Raw genomic sequence first — 19,935 nt, 5'->3', positions numbered from 1 at the left:
GCAACAAGGGTCAAAAGTTGGGTTGGACCTCTTGGTGGGGACATATTTAAAAAATCTCAAGATAACTTCTCAAAAGTATAGCTAAACATGATTTAATTTTATACCAACTTATACACTAAAATATATTCTAAAATTCAAAATCATTGACCAAAAATAAAAGCATTTGTTTGGCCATGTCATCCTGATTGTTTTCATTCGTTGCTTTCTTAGGTCAGGTCTCTTGCTAAATACTCTGTGAACAAGTTAAAACTCTTCGTCTTCCAGATAGCATCCTAACCCAGGCTGTCATCTGGTTAACATGTAAAATGTCCAGGTGGTACCTGTATCATCATGGATAGGGCTCTGGAGAAGCAGACAGACCACCTGGCTTCTATTTCCAGCTTTGCCACCAAGCTCTGGGACTTTGAACTCCACATGTATAAAATGGAAAGCATCTAGTGTATTGCCCATAATAGGGGTTTAGGAAATGTGTAAGGAGACCCTCTTAAGAGTATATCTAAGTAGTTTCATGTCTTCCATGCTTTGAGTGGAACAGGTCAGAGAGGAGAGGTGTTGAGGATAAAAACATGTCCCATAACTTTTAAGGACTTTACTGAGATGCCCCATCCTTTCTTCTTGTGGTTTTAGTTGTTCAAACTTTCTTCTACTGCATATCTAATCTTTTGTTTTATTTCATTAAATGCTAGTTGCAACCTGCTCAGAGCACTTACCTTTGGTTTTCTTTTATCTGCTCTTACAGAGATGAGGAAATAGATCAAAGCATAGCATTGTTGAACATTTCTCTTGTTACCCTTCCTTTGCAGATTATTCTTCTGCTGTTCAGAAATTTTCCCAGACGCTGCAGTCATTTCAGTTTGATTTCATTGGAGACACTCTGACTGATGATGAAATTAACATCGGTAAGTCTTCAGCTACATGTGGTCATATACCTGTTGAGGCAGCCCTGAGACCATGTAGTCTTTTTGATTTGTGGATACAGAGCACTTGGACATCTTCATCCACTGTGGTCCAATGCCAAGGCCCTGGGAGGTTGATTAGGAAGGATCAGGAAACTTCCCTGCCAGTCCCATTTCCTCCTCACACGACAGCAATCAAAAGATACCCTTAAACTTCTACTGAGGTTTTTGACTCAGACAGTCTGCAAGCGACCTTTTCTTTAAAGCATAGTTATTTTCCTAAAGGATATATTAAAAGGGGGACTTTTTTGGTTTATTTCCCAAAATGGTTAGAGTTAGATTCTTCTAAGGAATCAAATTTCCCTAGAAAGTGTTAAATTAGCATTTGTGTGTCTACAACTTATCAGGAACAGGTTGCTTAGCATCTCTCTTGGGAACTGGATTTAACAACTCACTCTATTAGTTGTATAATCTTGGACAAGATATTTCTGTCTCTGAGTCTCATCTTGTCCTCTGTTAAAATGGGGTTAATATCTATCAAAGATGTTAAAAAGAGGAGGTTGAATAGTAGAAGTCAAAAGAAGTTTGCGTTTGTATTATTTGTTATGAAGGTAAAGAGGAGAGGTTAACAAACCCCTGGGCCTATTCCAGCTCACCACCTGCTTTTGTAAATAAAGTTTTATTGGAACATACCCATACTCATTTATTTAAGCGTTTTCTATGGGTATTTTTGTGGCACAAGAATAGCACTGAGTAGTTAGTGACCACCACTGGATGGTCCTCAAAGCCTAAAATCGTTATCTTCTGGCCATTTAAGAAAAAGTTTGCTGATTCCTGAGTTAAAGGGTTAGTGTAGAGCATTTGCTAGATGAGAACACTGAACCAAAGAGCTATTATGAATGATCTATTGTTACTGGAACAAGTTAGTAACACAGTTATATTTATTAGCCCTGGAACTAAAATGTGAAAATGTATTATTATTAATAAATGCCTATTATAGTCAATTTTAATAATATATAAAAGTATAAGTTACTTATGATAGGAAGATATTCCTGCACAGAAATAGTATGTTGGACATACTTTTATATTATCCTTTAAGTCTTTTTCTCTACATATATCTGTTTTCTTTGTATGCAATGTAGTTCATATTAAATATATAATATTATCTTTCTAACCGAATATTTTATTATAAGCATTTTCCCATGTAATTTAAAATTTTTCACAAGTTTTATGGGTGGTTTGTATGGCCTTGTTTTGTTCACTACTGTTTTCCCAGCACATAAAGGAGTGCCTGACATACAGTAGATGTTCAATGAAATGTTGGTAAATGAATGAGTAATGGATACATTCAAATTTCATTATTATGAGAGCTATACTTCATTTAATATTTAGCTATTCTTGGAAATATAGCTTATTTCCATTTTTCACTATTATAAGTAATATTTCAATGAACATTTTTTAGATTTAGATTGGTGACCATTTTGGTTAAATGTGACTGTGTAACTAGTGAGTCAGATATTTGTATTTGTATTATTTTCTTATTCACTCCATTTTATTTTACTTCAGTAAATCTATCCAGGTCCAAGTGCATGACTATTTAAAAGTTAACATTATGGGCTCTGGAATCAAGTAACCCAAGTTTGAACTCTACCTCTACATCTTAAGAGCTCTGTAACCTTGGCAAGTAACTTCACCTCTCTAAGTGTTAAATTTTCTTATCTTGTAAAATGGGGATGAGATAATGCCAAGTGTGCATAGTGTCTAAATGAATGTTAGGTATTTCAACATTATTATTAATATAAGATATTTTTGTACTTCTTTTTAAAAATAACTGCTACTTCCCTATCAGTTGGAAGATTGGGAGATACATGGTACATGAAATTATATAAATGGCTCCTTTTTCTGGTATAAGGGTCTGATTTTGAACAGGTGCCTATTGATACCAAAGCCACCAACAGATCTGAGACATTTATCATGTCTTCCTTTATGTTGAACTTTGAGCCTTAATTCTCTTAATCCCATGAACCTCACTGCAAATGTCAATGAGTGCTATGCAGGAAAAAGGGTGTGTGAGCCTGGGCAAAATGACTTATAAGCAAAAGAAAAAATGACTCCTTGGTGATGCCAGGTTCCTGTCGGGGTCTGTGGGGCTCCATCAGAGCTGCTGATTATGACATCTTTGCTGCTTTTTTTAAAAAAGAAAGAAAGACAGGGTCTTGCTCTGTTTACCCAGACTGGTCTTGAACTCCTGGGCTCAAGCTATCCTCCTACCACCTTGGTCTCCCAAAGCTCTGTGATTACAGGCATCAGCTACCACACCCGGTCTTTTGCTTCTTTTTTTTTTTTTTAAGTTGGAGTCTTGCTCTGTTCCCCAGGCTGGAGATCAGTGGGCTCACTGCAACCTCTGCCTCCCGGGTTCAAGTGATTCTCCTGCCTGAGCCTTCCGAGTAGCTGGGATTACAGGCACCCGCCATGATGCCTGGCTAATTTTTGTATTTTTAATAGATACACGGTTTCACCATGTTGGCCAGGCTGGTCTCGAACACCTGACCTCAAGTGATCCAACCCATCTTGGCCTCCCAAAGTGTTGAGATTACAGGCATGAGCCATAGTGCCCGGCCTTTTTGCTTCTTAATGTATGATTTATAATAACTCTTTAACTCAGTGATCATTTGCCTGCCAATTTCAGAAGCTCCTACTTATCATTTGAACACTGCTTTTAAGGATGCTGACTTAATGAACTGACTTTCATTATTGAGGACCAAAGAGAGGTTTTGAAAATTCACTGGCCTGTCATGGTCATTGTCCTTGTTGAATCTCATTTTGAAAGCTGGGAATTGTGGTGGTAGTGAGAGGAAGAGCCAGTACTCCAACAGCTGAGGCTGAGGCTCTCTGGAGGCTTCGAGAAAAAAATATTGGGGACCCTACTGGGAGGCTATTGTTGGGAAAGAGCAGTTGCTTTGGAAGCTGAGAACGCAGAGTGTGCCATGCCCTCCTATTGCCAATACTGCTGGCCCTGAGTCAATACATCTTGTTTCACTGGAAAAAAAAATTGCTTAAAGCACACTTTGGATGGAATTGTGATACCCTTTTGGATTTCACATTATATGTGCAGAGGGCCTTCTCTTTAAAAATTTTTCATTGTTGGCTCCAAAAGGTCACTCAGTAGCATTGTAGATACTTGTTATTTAGCAGAAATGACAGTGCTTCCTAGAGCTCATGGAGAAAGCCTGAGGATTCTGAAGAGTTCCTCCCCCTGATGATCAGCTCTAGGACTTACCCTGAATAGTTTGTGTCTAACAGGGACAAGTGGGAGGCCATGTGTCATTGATCTGACCGTGACTTTTTTCACTGCTTTAGAGTTAGACATCTATGCCTTCAATTGGCATTGCCTTGTCTTTACCTCTATGTCTCTGTAACCAAAGGAAATCCCAGGTGTCTAAGAAGTCTTGTGTCTGCTTAGATTTGAGTTTTATATGTTAGCTATGGGATCTTGGTAACATTAATTGAGCTTGTTGAGCATCTGTTTTCCTCATCAGTATAGTGGGGGAGTATAATCCACCCCACAAGGTCATGAGGAGCAAATCAGATAATACTTATATCAGAGAGTGTCTGTAAATCATTTAGCTCAGTGTCTGGCATATAGTTGGTGCTCAATAATTCATTGTTATTGATTCTACTAGGAACACTATAGAAGGTAATTTGTGGAAAACAGTGTTGGTTTGAAATTATATTTCCCAAATTAACCAAAGGAAAATATAGGATTGTAAAATGTCCATGTTGGCAGGGACCTTAAATAGTATTTAGTTCATTATTTCTCGTATAACTTCATATCCGAGTCACCTGAGGATCTCGTTTATCCTGTCACAGGACCTACCTTATACCTAAAGAATCAGAATCTCTATAGCGGAGCCCAGGGCCTTGATTTTTACATAGTCTTTATAACATCAGCGAGCATTTTGTAACCCCAGGACAGATCTCAAGCTTTTCCAAACTGTGCTCCTTGGATCCTCAGTGTCTCCCGTCTTTCATGATCAAATGAAACAGCGGTGTATATTGGGCTTTCATGTAAGAATTTGCTTGAAAAATGGGATTTGTAGATTAAACGGGAGAAGCAGACACTTTTAGAGTGCTCCCAAATAGCAGATGTCATTGTAAGCACTTTAGATAAACTAATGAGAGAAAGAGAGACAGAATAGTAGCAAGTTTATCTCTCAATTCAACAGATGGAGAAACTGAGATCCAGAGGTAGGGATGTGATTGTGGAAGGTACCACACAGCTACATAGTACCAGATTTACTATTAGAGCCTGAATCTCCTAAGGCCCAATTGATTCATTCAATAACATTTTATTGAGCATCTGCTATAAAGCTTGTCCTCATGGACTTCCCAATCATACAAGTTTTGGCATAGGCAAATGACTTGCAATGTCACCATAGCACCATGAGCTAGAAAGAGGCCCGTTTGCCACACAGGCTTAAGAGAATACGCTTACTTTTTTTTTTTTTTTTTTTTTTGTGATAGAGTCTCACTCTTGTCACCCAGGCTGGAGTGCGGTGGCGTGATCTCGACTCACTGCAACCTCCGCCTCCCGGGTTCAAGAGATTCTCCTGCCTCGGCCTCCCGAGTAGCTGGGATTACAGGCATGCGTAAATACATGCCTGGCTATTTTTTGTATTTTTAGTAGAGACTGGGTTTCACCATGTTGGCCCGGCTGGTCTCGAACTCCTGACCTCAGGTAATCCGCCTACCCTGGCCTCCCAAAGTGCTGGGATTACAGGCGTGAACCACTGCACCCGGCCAGGTTACTCTTTTCTCAGGATCCCTTATATGTATTTTTGTTCATTAGTAAATAGGTAGCATGTCCACTAAATGACATAAACAAGGGATTCAGAGACATAGAACACATCTTCCTGCCTTCAAGGAGCTCATAGTCTATTAAAGGAGGTGGATAACTAAATAGACAATGGCAACACAATGTGATAAGGACTATGGTAGAGGTAAGCACATGGTAGCCCCTAATTCAGACTGGTGTGTATATGTATTGGGGGACAGGATGATGGGGAGAATAAACAAGGAAGCCTTCTCAGAGAAGTGATATCTGAGTCAGTTCCAGGGTTAAGGTGAAACAAGGCAGGTGGCTAGGGCTCAGATTTAAGGAGGCACTCACTCTCAGGGTTGTGCAAGTACAGGCTGGCACTTGAGAGTGAATATACCTCCTTAAAGTTTACAGCCTGGGTACCTGGGAATTATTTGGTGAGGATCTTCAGAGGGCCTCGTATTTTAACTTCAAATTTCAATCTTGTTATCAGCAGAGCATGGCATCCATTAGGTGAACCCTGATAGCATAGTTCTTTTATTCTGTGCATCTACCTTGCTACATCTTTTCCAGAAAATGTCACCCATTGGGTTTTAGTGGGTTTTTTGTTTATGCCTGGGGGAATAAAAGTCATGTTCTAAATCTCAGACTGTAAATCACATTTCCACCCCAGTTATGCTAACATATTTAAATAAACACCTTTGTGGACCAAGAAGATTGATTTAAGGTCAGACTTCTAGATAGAAAGTTCCATCAGCCACCCATTACTGGTTTCTGAGAGATGAGGGTTCAACATTGTCAGTTCCCCGATCCTGATTTTTGTTTAATGTGAATATTATTCATTGCTAAACAACTCACAGCAGATCATAAACCTCTTGGTTGAGATAAAGAAGGGACTAAGAAATAGTCTCTTGAGGGCTTTTGTTGGTATTTTTTTCTACAAAACCAGTTGAAGTATCTTTTGAGAAGTGGTGGCAAATGTCAGTTGTTTTAGAGTCCTGGAGGTCAGGCATCTTAAAAGAGGAATCGCTAAAATGAAAAAAGAAGCACTAATGTAAAAGATTGTATTTAAGTAAAGAGCCAGGAGTTGAATTCTGAAGGTTCAGTGATTTTCATGAGATTGGTGGGGGGAAAATCTTTTGGTTATACATCTTGAAGCTCTTAAGCTTATATGTCAGTTGGTGACATTGTTCACAATATTGGTTATCTTTCATATAGGGGCGTGCATGAACCAAATATTTTGCCAGACTTTCTTAGCACAGGCAATAGCTTTTCTGGGGAAAGTTCTAGCCCAATGCACCTTCTGCTGTGGTGATAAGCCCTTGGAGGTTTATATCAAGTTATTGGGCTTGAGTGCATAGGGCTTCTTCTCAGATCCTGAGGAAAAGAGAAAATACAAGGTAATCAGAAGTCTCTATTGGGATCTGGGCCGTCAGGTTTTAGTTCTCCATGACTCGAAGTCGTGTGAGAAGGTGATAATTGGGCTGGGTACGGTGCCTCATGCCTGTAATCTCAGCACTTTGGAAGGTAAATGTGAGTGACTCACTTGAGCCTAGGAGCTGATTCTAAATGCTTTCAGGGAAGCATCAGATTAAAACATAAAAACCTATGTGTAGATGAGAAAAGACTTAAAATGGCAGTGGCCAACTTATTACTGATCATTTTCAAAAGTGGAAGACTTGATGAAATTTTATTACCAGAAGAATAATGCAACTGAAAAATACATGGGATTTATGTGGCATATAAAACAAAAGAAATATCAATCCATAAAAAGATTTTACAAAAAATCTATAATCATAATAACACTATTTTCAAGGAAGAGTGAATATTATATTTATAAAAATTGGTAAACAACCTTTATGAAGAAAAAAGTCTTCAGACATAACATAATAATTCTGACATGATATACCATGAACATAGCAAGCTTATAGTTAGAATATACCAAGAATATATCAATAATATCAAGTAAAGCTGGGCTTAGCGATGCATACCTGTAATCCCAGGTACTCAGGAGGCTGAGGTGGGAGGATTGATTGAACAACCCCCAGCCATCCAAAAGAATATCAAGTAAAGAGATTGAGAAATCTTAATAAAACATACTATGGAAAGCAAGAACATTGATCGTTCTCTAAGAACTTCCTGTATAGCATTCAATTTCTGAAATATGTACATTGGTAACGTTTAGCCCATTTAAGCTAGGGAAGTCTGAACATCTCTTTTGATCTCATGGTGCTTCCTATGCAACTCAGACGATAAAACAAAAAGCACCAAAACTATGCACTGGACAATTAAGGAAGTTATTGCCATAGGGAGAACCTTTATTAATGAGGAACATCTCAAAGAAATGGAAGAAAATTGGGGTATTGTAGAGGCAGGTAAACAAGGGAGTCACCTGCAAGTCTTATGGGAGGCATGAAGAGGAATGGAGATTGATGCTATATATGAGGTGGTCTTTGCAGTCTAACCATTTTTCAGAACACAGGAGGATGTGGGATGTCTTAACACTGGCTGCTTTCTTGGAGCCCTGGTCTCAGTTCCACACTCAGTGGTCCGGGATTCACAAAGCAGGGCACAACCCAGTGTCCTTTCAAAGCTCCCAGGCCCTCTGAGGTTCCACTGGGGAATTTGAGTGAAGAAGATGGCACTCATGCAGAGTGAGGAGACTGCTGAACATGAGCCCCCTATTCTCATGGGCTTTTTATACCTTTTTGCCTATTTCCCTTCTGACTGATCTGGAGACTGACTGCTGGTTAAGTGCCAGCCAGGGTCAAGTAAGTGGTACAAAATGATCCCAAGACGTTCCTATTTGTTGAGAGATCTAGCAAAGTGAATGTCATTTTCTCAGGAACATCATTTGACAGGCCCAGGCTTCAGGCCTGTCTGCCATTTACTCTTTCTCCCTCATTAAGGTCTCTTGGACTCCAGTAATCTTTCACTCTGAGCTCTCTTCTCTATCCTGTTCTGCCACCATATTGTATCCATAGCAGTGACCCTTATATCTTGGCTCACTTTTCTTCATGGGGATAGGGTAGGATTTAGAAACATGGTCTTGGATTTGGCTGGACCTGAGTTCAGACTCTGACCTGTTTATTTACTGACTACATGATCTTAGGCAGTTTTCATTAAAAAAAGTAATAATTGAGTTTATTGGTATGTTTGCATTATAATATAAACATACTTTATTATAAAAATATAGAAATGAACAAAAAGATTATTATTAGCTGCCGTATACTGAATACCTACTGTGTGCCTACTGCTTTGTGTACACTATCTAATTCTCAGAGCAATTTTAAGGAGGTGAATGAGGCTAATGGAGGTTAAGAAACTTGCCCAGGATCACATAGCTAATAAGTAGCTTAAGTGGGATTTTTTTTTTTTTTAAATCAGGGTTTGGCTCTGTCACCTAGGCTGGAATGCAGTGGCAGGACTGTGGCTCACTGCAGCCTTGACCTCCCAGGCTCATTTGATTTTCCCATCTCAGCCTCCTGAGTAGCCAGGAAGCACACCTCACCCGGCTAATTTTTGTCGCTTTTTTTTCCCTTTCTTTCTTTTTTTTTTTGAGATGGAGTCTTGCTCTGTCACCCAGGCTGGAGTGCAGAGGCACGATCTCAGTTCACTGCAACCTCTACCTCCCAGGTTCAAGCAATTCTCCTGCCTCAGCCTCCTGGGTAGGTGGGATTACAGGTGCTCACCACCACCCCTGGCTAATTTTTGTATTTTTGGTAGAGCTGGGGTTTCACCTTGTTGGCCAGGCTTGTCTCAAACTCCTGATCTCAAGTGATCCACCTGCCTCGGCCTCCCAAAGTGTTGGGATTGCAGGTGTGAGCCACAGCACCTGGCCCTAATTTTTGTAGCTTTTTTTGTAGAGTTGAATTTCATCATGTTGCCCAGACTGGTCGTGAACTCCTGAGCTCAAGCGATCTGCCTACCTCGGCTTTCCAAAGTGAAGGGATTATAGGCATGAGCCACCATGCCCAGCTTTAAGTAGGACTTTAAATCATTTCATTTTTGACTTTAAAATTTATACATATATGCACTCCATAACCGTGTTAATGTCATAGTAAATAATCAATAAATAGTTAAGCCTGATAGCTAGATTTAATTAAAAAAAATCAATTATTTTGATGTATTTTTTTCTTGGCTTTTTTGGGGGTCGAAACAATTTTCTGCATATAGCTGTACTTGTGTACAATTGTTGCATACAGATTTTTATATTCTGCTGTTTTTAAATAGTGTGACACTCTAGCTATTTTGTCATGTACAGAAAATTTTGTGTAATTTCCTTTTTAATAGCTTCAATAATAGTCCATTAAGTGGACATACTTAATAATTCCCCAATCATTGGACATTTTATGTGTTTTCAATTGTTCATCATCAGCAATAATGTTGAATGCCTACCTTTGGATATAAAGGTTTATCCCCCTGTATTCAGAATTAGTTCTTTTTGTTTGTTTGTTTTTTGTAGAGATGGGGGTCTCACTTTTGTAGAGATGGCTCACTGTTGCCATCAGGCATTCGAGCAATCCTCCTGCCTTGGCCTCCCAAAGTGTTGAGATTACAGGTGTTTTCCACCATGACCATCCCATGATTAGGTTTTAGGTATGGTTTCCCAGATACGAATTTACAATGTAAAAGGGTATAGATAATTTTAAGCTGTTTGATCCACATTTGTCAATTTTTACAATTGCTTGGAAGACAGTGCATAACACTGTAATTTATATGACCTTGCTAAATTAAACCTCAGTTTTCTCATCACTGAAATTGTAATGATGAATAATAAAACACTTGAGAAGCATCTACCATATTGCTTTTCCCATCTCACTTTTCCGAATTTTTTGTAATTTCTTTGAAATTTTCCAAGGATAATGTTCTCTTGCTGTGGTCTTTTTTTAAAAAGAAAATTCTTGGATTGGTAAACATTATTGAGGAATATTGCAGTAAGTTTTATAAGCCCTGCTTTGTGGTGGTGTTGCGGCAGGGGATGTTGCTATTATTGATGATGGTGTTGTTGTTTGTTATGGTTATGCAGGGCTGTTTTCTTCCATTTCTTAGCCAATTTTCTTAGTCCTCAGTCCTAGTATCTGAAGAGAGGGCAAAAGGACTCTAATGACTTTGGCTCCTTAATGACTATTCTCTCCCACACTCTGTAATGGACAGTCTGATCTCCTCACTAAAGCTTTTATTGCCTTCCCATTAATTCTACAGAGCCGTCTGCAGGGTTAGTTTTTAGAAGATGCTGTAATTAATTATCCATGATATTTGGTTAAAAATAGATCTGTAAGAGGCTTTATAGGACCTCAAGATTCTGAGTCAGAAATAACCCTTGTCCAAACCTTCCGCTTTTGCCTTTTTGTCTTTTTTTTTCTTTTTCTTTTTCTTTTTGAGATGAAGTTTCACTTTTGTCCCCCAGGCTGGAGTGCAGTGGCACGATCTTGGCTCACTGCAACCTCTGCCTCCTGGGTTCAAGCAATTCTCCTGCCTCAGCCTCCCGAGTAGCTGGGATTACAGGTGTCTGCTTCCACGCTCGGCTAATTTTTGTATTTTTAGTAGAGACGGGGGTCTCACGATGTTGGCCAGGCTGGTCTTGAACGTCTGACCTCAGGTGATCCATCCTCCTTGGCCTCCCAAAGTGGTGGGATTACAGGTGTGAGCCACTGTGCCTGGTTCTGCTTTTGCCCTTTTCTTGATTTGCTATAGATATGACCAAGGGAGAGTGAATATGAGGATATTTGGAGAAGAAAACACCATTTGTGGGGCCAGTTGGAGGGACAGTGAAAACAATGTGACATAGTGCTTTCACTATGACTGGGGACTGTAGATAGAGCATTGAAATGGGGTCCTCTTTTGACTGTTCAGCTAGCTGTGTGACCTTGAACAAGTCAGTTCCAATCTCTGGGCCTCAGTTTTCTCAGGAATAAAATGACGTAGTTGGACTAAGATAGATGATCTGTAAAAGTCTTAACCTTTTTAGAAAGCAAGTGATTACAATCTTAGAATCAAGAGGCTATCTTGACTTTGCTACATGCTTCTTGCCCTGTGCCACATACTTCTCTAGGCATTTGCAGTCTTCCGATCAAGCAATAAATGTACTCATAGGGCTTTTTCAGGCCAGATATTCAGCAATGAGGTTTTTCTTGACTCAGCAACTTAATTTTAAAGTGATTTAACAATTACTGAAGCTGTATGTTAATTGAAAGTAAGGATCAAGAAGCTCTGACCAGGTTACCACGGTGGGAATGGTTGAAAAATGACCTCCAAAAATTCGATCTTTCATAAAAGCAGCAAAAACACTGGCAGAAATTTCCAAAATCAACTTTTTTAAAACTCCAAAAATGAACCAAAATTTTGCAACAAAACAGTGCATGTTTATTAAATAAAAATGGCTGAATAATTGAGAAAACACTGAGCTCTATGACATTTTAATTTGCCATGTTCCTATTCCTTTCTGCAGTTCCATAGTAGCTTTGAAAACTAACGTCTGTATAATCATGCAATGTGTGCAAACCACCATTCTAGCAGCCATGGATGAGGGTAGAATGGGTGTGAAGTTACTCAAAATTTGAGAAATATCACTCACAGGGCTTATGTTATTTGAGTTGACTCAGAGTTTACTCTTTAAATGGTTGTTGTTGTTGTTTTACTAGCGCATTTTCTTTCTTTTGTGCATTTTTTTTTTGAGACAGAACTCCTGACCTCAAGCAATCCTCCTGCCTTGGCCTCACAAGCAATCCTCCCTCCTGCCTTGGCCTCTGAGATTAAAGGCATGAGTCACTGCAACCCACTTGTGATTGTTTTGTTTTTTTTTAAATTTCTTTTCTTTTCCTTCCTTCCTTCTTTCTTTCTTCTTTCTTTTCCCCTTCCCTTCCCTTCTCTTCTCTTTTCTTTTCTCCCTTCCCTTCCCTTCCCTCCTTCCTTCTTTCCTTCCTTCCCTTCCCCTTCCCCTCCCTCCCTCCCTCCTTCCTTCCTTCCTTTCTTTCTTTTTCTTTTTTCTTTCTTTCTTTCTTTCTTTCTTTCTTTCTTTCTCTCTCTCTCTTTCTTCCTTCCTTCCTTCCTTCCTTCCTCTCTCTCTTTCTTCCTTTTTCTTTCTTTTCTTCCTTTCTTTTTCTTTCTCCTTCCTTCCTTCCTTTCTTCCTTTCTTAATTTCTTTTCCTTCCTTCCTGCCTTCCTTCCTTCCTTCTTTCTCTCTCTCTCTTTCTCTCTTTCTCTCTCTCTCATCCAGGCTGTAGTGCAGCAGTGGCGTCTTGGCTCACTGAAGCCTCTGCCTCCCGATTTCAAGCAATATTCCTTCCTCAGCCTCCTGAGTAGCTGGAATTACAGGCACCTGCCACCATGCCCAGCTAATTTTTGTATTTTTAGTAGAGACAAGTTTCTCCACGTTGGCCAGGCTGGTCTCGAACTTCTGGTCTCAAGCAGTCCACCTGCCAGAGCCTCCCAGAGTACTAGGATTATAGGTGTGAGCCACCACACCTGCCCCTAGGGCATTTTCTAAAACCAATCAGTGGCAGTTGTTTAGTACTACAGTTTCCACAGACAACAAAAAGAATAAAGTAGCAAATAAGAAGCTGAACAATAAACCAAACAGGACAAAATGGAGAATGAATTATCCTTGGAGAGCTTTGAAGAGCTGTGAGATATTCCTGGAAATCTAGGAGTCATGCACATGAGAGGGGCTTTGTACATACCCAGCGTTTGTATCTGTCTAGAAGAAAGACTTGAGACATGTCTAATCTCCCACTTCTGGCTGACCTTCAGCTCTTTGCAAGGAGGAGTGAAGGCTAAGGCACAGTTGTAAACTGTCTGGCTGAATGTTGAAGGCACACCCCACAATACACAGAGAGCCCTTCAGCAAAGGCTTGGAGATATTTGTTCAAACCATTTAAAGAAATCTCTGTCCAATCACTTGTTGACCGGTAAGCTTACTGACCAGAGACTTTAGTGGTTTCATATGACAAAGAATACAGACTATAGAATGAGTCCATGAAGCCAATGTAACAACCAGCAACCACAAGAACAACAAGCTCTGGGGAAATAGAGGAGTTCTGATTTCCAAAGTTGCCACACTATTTAGAATGTTAGCTTTTAAAAAATTATGAGACATGCAAAGAAATAGTAAAATATGACCCTTGAACAAGGGAAAAAAAGCAATTAATAGAACCTGTCCCCGAGGAAGACCTTACATTAGATTTTCTAGACAAAGAGTTTCAATTACCTATTTAAATATATTTAAATTAATAAATGAGACCATGTCTAAAGAACTTAAGAAATGAATGAGAACAGTGTCTCACAAAATAGACAATATCAATAAAGAGATAGATTTTTTTTAAAGGAATTAACTGAAACTTGCAGTTGGAAGTTGCAGTATAATAACTGAAATGAAAAACTTACAACTGGGGGTTCAGCATCATATTGTACTGGGAAAATAAATGATCAGCAAATTTAAAGACAAGTGAATTGAGATCATTCAATCTGAGGGAAATAAAGAATAATAATTGAGAAAAATGAACAGAACCTCAGATACCTGTGGGATATCATCAAGCATAAGAGCATATACAGAATGAGAACCTCAGAAGAAGAGAGTGAGACAGGAAAGAAAGAATATTTGAAGAAATAATGGCCAAGAAATTGGCAAATGTGGTGAAAAACGTGAATCTGCACATCCAACAAGTTAAATTTAGAGATACGTGCCTAACCGTATGATAGTCTAATGAAAGAAAATAACAGAGATAATCTTGTAAAAAATAAGAGAAAAATGAAAGAATAGAAATGAATGAAAACAGTCACAACATACTAAATCTTATGGAATGCTGCTCAAACAGTGTTTGGAAGGAAATTTGTAGCTTCAAATTCCTATGTTAAAAAAGAACAAAGATATCAAATCAATAACCAAACTTTCCAACTTAAGACACTTGAAAAACAAGAGCAAACTAAAGAAACAAAAGTAAAGAAATAATAAAGACTAAAGAGGAAATAAATGAAATGGAGAACAGAAAAAGAATATAATAATAAGGCAGCCTTGTCAAAATAACAAGACAATCATTGAAACCAAACATCTGTTCTTCATAAAGTTAAACAAAATTGACAAACCCTTAGCTAGACTGACCATGAGACTACTTGAATTACTAAAATCAGGAATGAAATAGGGGACATTGCTACTAATCCTAGAGAAATAAAACTGATTATAAGGAAATACTAAATATAGTTGACCCTCAAACAATATAGGTTCAAAACGCAGAGGTCCAGTTACAGGCAGACTTTTTCTCTTTGATTTGGATAGAAAAATACAGTATTTGTGGGATGTGAAATTCACACACATGGAGGGCCAACTTTTCATATGTACGTACATTCACATAAAACTTGTTCACAAATGTTCATGGTTGCATAAACCAGATTCAGAGGTCACATGTGTTTCCATTTATGAGAAATGTCTAGAGTAGGCAAGTTCATGGAAATAGAAACTAGATTAGTGGTTATCTGGGTGTTGGGAGGAAGTGGTAATGGGGTGTAATGCTAATGGGGTTTGGGTTTCTTTTGGGGGTGATGAAAATGTTCTGCAATTGTACAGTGGTGATAGTTGCACAACTTTGTGAATATACTAAAAGCCCGAATTGTACACTTTAAAATGGTGCATTTTATTATGTCTCAGTCCGTTTGTGTCACCATAAAGGAATACCCAAGGCTAGGTGATTTATGAAGAAGAGAGGTTTATTTGGCTCATGGTTCTGCAGGCTGTATAGGAAGCATGGCATCAGCATCTGCTTCTGGTGAGCACCTCAGGAAGCTTCCAGTGGTGGCAGAAGAAGAAAGGGAGTCAGTGTGTCACGCCTCACCTCCAACATTGGGGATCAAATTTCAACATGAGATTTTGAGGAGATAGATACCCAAACTATATTATATGGTGATATCAATTCAGTGATAATAATAAGCACCTAATAAAGATATTGTCACAATTAAACCCTCAAGCAGAAGGCTTGGCACTTTTAATGTTCATGAAATTAGTCTTTTCCTTTAAATGTTTGAATATGATATTTGTCACATTTCCTTTAGAGGTAAACTGATCGTGTCTGGAAAAATGCCAATTAAAATCTCTGACTCTTTTCTTAGCATAAAGTATTTGGGGACAGAAGGTCAATAAACATTTCCATTTTTTCCTATTTACTCTTTCTGAGTATGGTGTTTATCTTTTCTATGCTACGGTTGAGCTCTGAATGAATTTAGTGTTTGCAAAGGTGATCTCCCTGGGTATTTGCAGCAACTTAATCCTCAGAAGAAGAAAGAAATGTCATTGCCTTGCATCCTGTGTTGACCCCGAAATTCATTTCCTTGACACCAGGAATGCTGGACTTGTTCAGTTGTTTTAAGGAGGAAACTCAATTTTTGATTAAAAATATTAGTATAGACAAATTTGTTTTTCCAGGCTTTCATTCAGATGCCAGTCGAGAATATACTTCCTGCTTCTGGAGAGAAGTTGAGGAATTTGAATAGGCACTAAAGACTATTTAGCTTAACTTACTTTTTTTTGTATATAAAGACATTGAATTTCTGAGAAAGGAAGTGATTTGCCCAGTCATCCTGCCAGTAAGTGGCACAATTGGCACTAGAAGAGTAGAAAGTTTGGGAGGGTGGAAAGGGTAATGTTTATTATTTACTTTATGTTGACACTACATTTACCATCCAATTTAGTTTTTACAGCAATAGTCTCTGGTTGGTCAGTAGTGGAACAGGGATCCAAACTCGTTTCAGGGTTCTATAGCTGCCAATTAATTACACTGCAAACCCCTTGCCCCTTCCCTAATCTTTTAGCTTGTCTATGAAATAAGAGAAATTCTAGCTACTCCTGAGTGGCTGTAAGGATTAAATAAAATATTAAAGTGTATGGGGATTGATAAAACAGGAAAGAAAAGAAAAGAAACATTCAACAGGTGCTGAACACCTGCTTTTGTCCTCCGATTTGACACCTTCCTCTAGTGGCCATGTGGGCATAGGGCACTGGTCCCTACTTCCTGTTGCACAGATCTCTATCCAGTTGTCTATCAAGCACCATGATTAATTTGTTTTACATTTGATTCTCTCCTTCCAGCTGAATCCTTCAAGGAATTTGCTGAATTGCTCAACGAGGTAGAAAATGAGAGGATGATGATGGTAAGTCACTAACACTGTCACTGAAGCTGAGTTCATGGGTGATATAGGGGATTTTTCCTTTCCTTTATGCTTGGATTGATCCTATACTATTTTGATTTCTGTCAGATAGCTTCTTGGTGCTGTAAAAATAGTTAGGTAATAGATCTGGTTATTATGTCTCAAGCTTCCACCCTGAGAGTTTGGCATTAGATAGAGGGAAATTAACGTGCAAATCCCATCTGTATTCATTTCAGTGAAAAAGAATTTCAGTGGATATTAAACTGGGCCTTTGAACATGTTGACAGAAATTGAGGTCTTTAGTGTTTTTAGCCAAATTATCCATTTGTTAATCTTTAATTTGTAGAATAGTTTTACTTTTATAGAGAAAATCAGTAGAAAATAAAGATAGAACTCATATACCACCTTTCTCTCTCCCATTCAGTTTTCCCTATTATTAAACATCATGTGAATGTGATACATTTGTTATAATTGATGAGCCAATATTGAAACAATATTATTAACTAAAGTTCATAGTTTACATTAGGATTTACTCTTGGTATTGTACATTTTATGGATTTGACAAATATATAATGACATGTATCCACCATTACAGTGTCACCATACAGAATAGATTCATGGCCGTGAACATTTCTTTTGTCCAATCTATTCATCCTTCTCTTCCTTCTCCAGTCCTGAAACCCTGACAACCACTGATCTTTCTTTTTATTGTGTTTTGCCTTTTCCAGAATGTTTATAGTAGATATCAAACAGTATGTAGCCATTTCAGATTGGCGTATTTGACTTAGCAATATGCATTTTATTTTCCTGTCATTTATTTTTATCATTAAATAATATCCCATTGTATGATTTACCACAGTTTATCCACTCACCTACTGAGGGATATCTTGGTTATTTTGGCAATTATAAGGAAAACTATTATAAACAGTTGTATATAGGTTTTTGTGTTGATACAAATTTCCAACTGATTTGGTTAAATAATAAGGAGTGTAATTGCTGGAGTGTAAATTGTCAGGGTATGTTTAATTTTGTAAGAAATTGCCAACCAACTTCCAAAATAGCTGTGCCATTTCGCATAACCAGCAATGAATCAGAGATCCTGTTGCTCCATGTCCTCGCCAGCTCCATGTTCTTACCAGCATTTGCTGTTGTCAGTGTTCTGGATTTTAGCCATTCTCACGGATGTGTAGTGGTATCTCATTACTGTTGTAATTTGCAACTCCCTAATCACATATTATGCAGAGCATCTTTCCATATGCTTAACTGCCATCGGTATATCCTTTCTGGTGAGGTATTTGTTCAGTTCTTTTGCCTATTATTAAATTGATTTTCTTTTGTTAAGTTTTAAGAGTTCTTTGTATATTTTAGATTCCAGACCTTTATCCAATAGGCATTTGCAAAGATTTTCTCCTCGTCTGTGGCTTGTCTTTTTATTTTCTTAATAGTCTCTTTTGCATTGCATAGGTTTTTAATTTTAATGAAGTCCAACTTACACATTTTTGCTTTAATGGATCATACTTTTGGTGTTATATCTAAAAAGTCTTTTCCAAATCCAAGGTCACCCAGATTTTCTCCTATGTTATATTTTTGGAATTTTATAGCTTTTTGTTTTACATTTAGGTCAATGATTCATTTTGAATTAATTTTTATGAAGGATATAAGGTCTGTGTCTAGATTCACTGTTTTGCATGTGGATATCCAGTTGCTCCAACACTATTTTTTGAAAATACTATTCTTTCTCCTTGAATTACCTTTTGTCCTTTATCAAAGATCACTTGACTATATTTATATGGGTCTGTATCTGGGCTCTTTATTTCTGTTGCATTGATCTATTTATCTATTCTTTCACAAATACCACACTATCTTCATTACTTTAGCGTGGTAGTAATTGCACTGTAGTAAAAAGCTGAAGTCAGGTATAAGCTTAAGAATCAGTTTGTTCATATCCACAAAATAACTTGCTGGGATTTTGATTGGGATTGCTTTTAAGATCCTAGAGATATCTTTTTGATTTTGATTAGGATTTGCTTTTAAGATATCAGGGAAAAACTGATATCTTAAAAATATTGACTTTTCCTAATTGTAAACGTGGGTTATCTCTCCATTTATTTATATCTTTTTTGATTTCTTTCATCAGAGTTTTGTAGTTTCCTTATATAGATATTTTATGTATTTTGCTAGATTTCTACTTAAGTGTTTCATTTTTATGAAGTCTAATTATTTTAACAGCCTAAAAATAATCTTTTTGTGTGGTCCTTAGACTGGCAGTACCATCATGACCAGCACCAGCAGAAAATTATTGGAAATACTGGTCCTTGTACCCATTCCAGACTTATTGGGGACTTAAATGTTGAAATGTATGTGTTGATCAATATTCATTTTTATTAGGGGCATGATGGTAAGATGGGAATTCTGTTTTACCTTTCTCCGTCAGTTGACTTTTTATGGGCTTCTCAGTTTTGTTAAAGCTATTTATTCCAACAGCCAGAACTAATTTACCTATAAAATCCCTTTCCTTTCAACAGTGTGGTACTGACTTCTCAAAATACTGCTCATAGAATCTAGACTCCTAGAGAAGTAGGATTGAAGGCAGGACTTGGAGGTAGGGGAATTAGGGAATTAAGGCTCTAATTCTGGATCTGTCACTAACTTGTTGACTTCAGATTAATTACTTCATTTTTCTGGGCTCCTTTTTCTTATTTGTAGAGTGAGGAAAATAATCCCCATCTCTTATGGTTGTTTAAAGTGCTCCAAATAACGTAGTAAACATGGACGTGTTTTATAAGGGGAAAATACTGATTATGTAAGCATGGTTTTTAGTTATCTTTAGTTACTCACAAGATTCTGCTTGTGGAAATATGATTTGGGAATTTTCTCAGTTTAAAATATTTGCTTTTAAATGTACTAAGAAGAGATCAATATGTGTGGTTTCCCTGGACCCTCTTAGATGGCCCCCTTGCTAATACACAGTCTACTAAATGTTCTTCTCTGCCCACAGGGTTTGTGGACTGCTGCCTATGTTGTTTTCAAAGGCATTTGCCCCCATTTCATTCAGATAGCACTAGAAAGCTCAGCTGTACTTCT

The 19,935-nt window shown here is 38.0% G+C and overlaps 1 protein-coding gene across 4 annotated transcripts in view; it reads left to right on the top strand.

Moving 5' to 3' along the window:
- The window catches only part of OPHN1 (oligophrenin 1), a 389,158-nt gene that overhangs the window by 132,904 nt on the left and 236,319 nt on the right, over positions 1 to 19,935 (top strand). For all 4 annotated transcript variants that reach the window (XM_063703080.1, XM_063703079.1, XM_063703078.1 and 1 more), the window contains exons 3-4: positions 804 to 899; positions 16,793 to 16,854. In XM_063703080.1, the coding sequence (XP_063559150.1) occupies positions 804 to 899; positions 16,793 to 16,854 (158 nt within the window). The remainder of the gene's footprint in view (positions 1 to 803; positions 900 to 16,792; positions 16,855 to 19,935) is intronic.

This window comes from Gorilla gorilla, chromosome X, assembly GCF_029281585.2.
Source record: "Gorilla gorilla gorilla isolate KB3781 chromosome X, NHGRI_mGorGor1-v2.1_pri, whole genome shotgun sequence".
Classification (NCBI taxonomy): Eukaryota; Metazoa; Chordata; class Mammalia; order Primates; family Hominidae; genus Gorilla; species Gorilla gorilla.
This window is presented reverse-complemented; position numbering and strand designations above follow the sequence as displayed.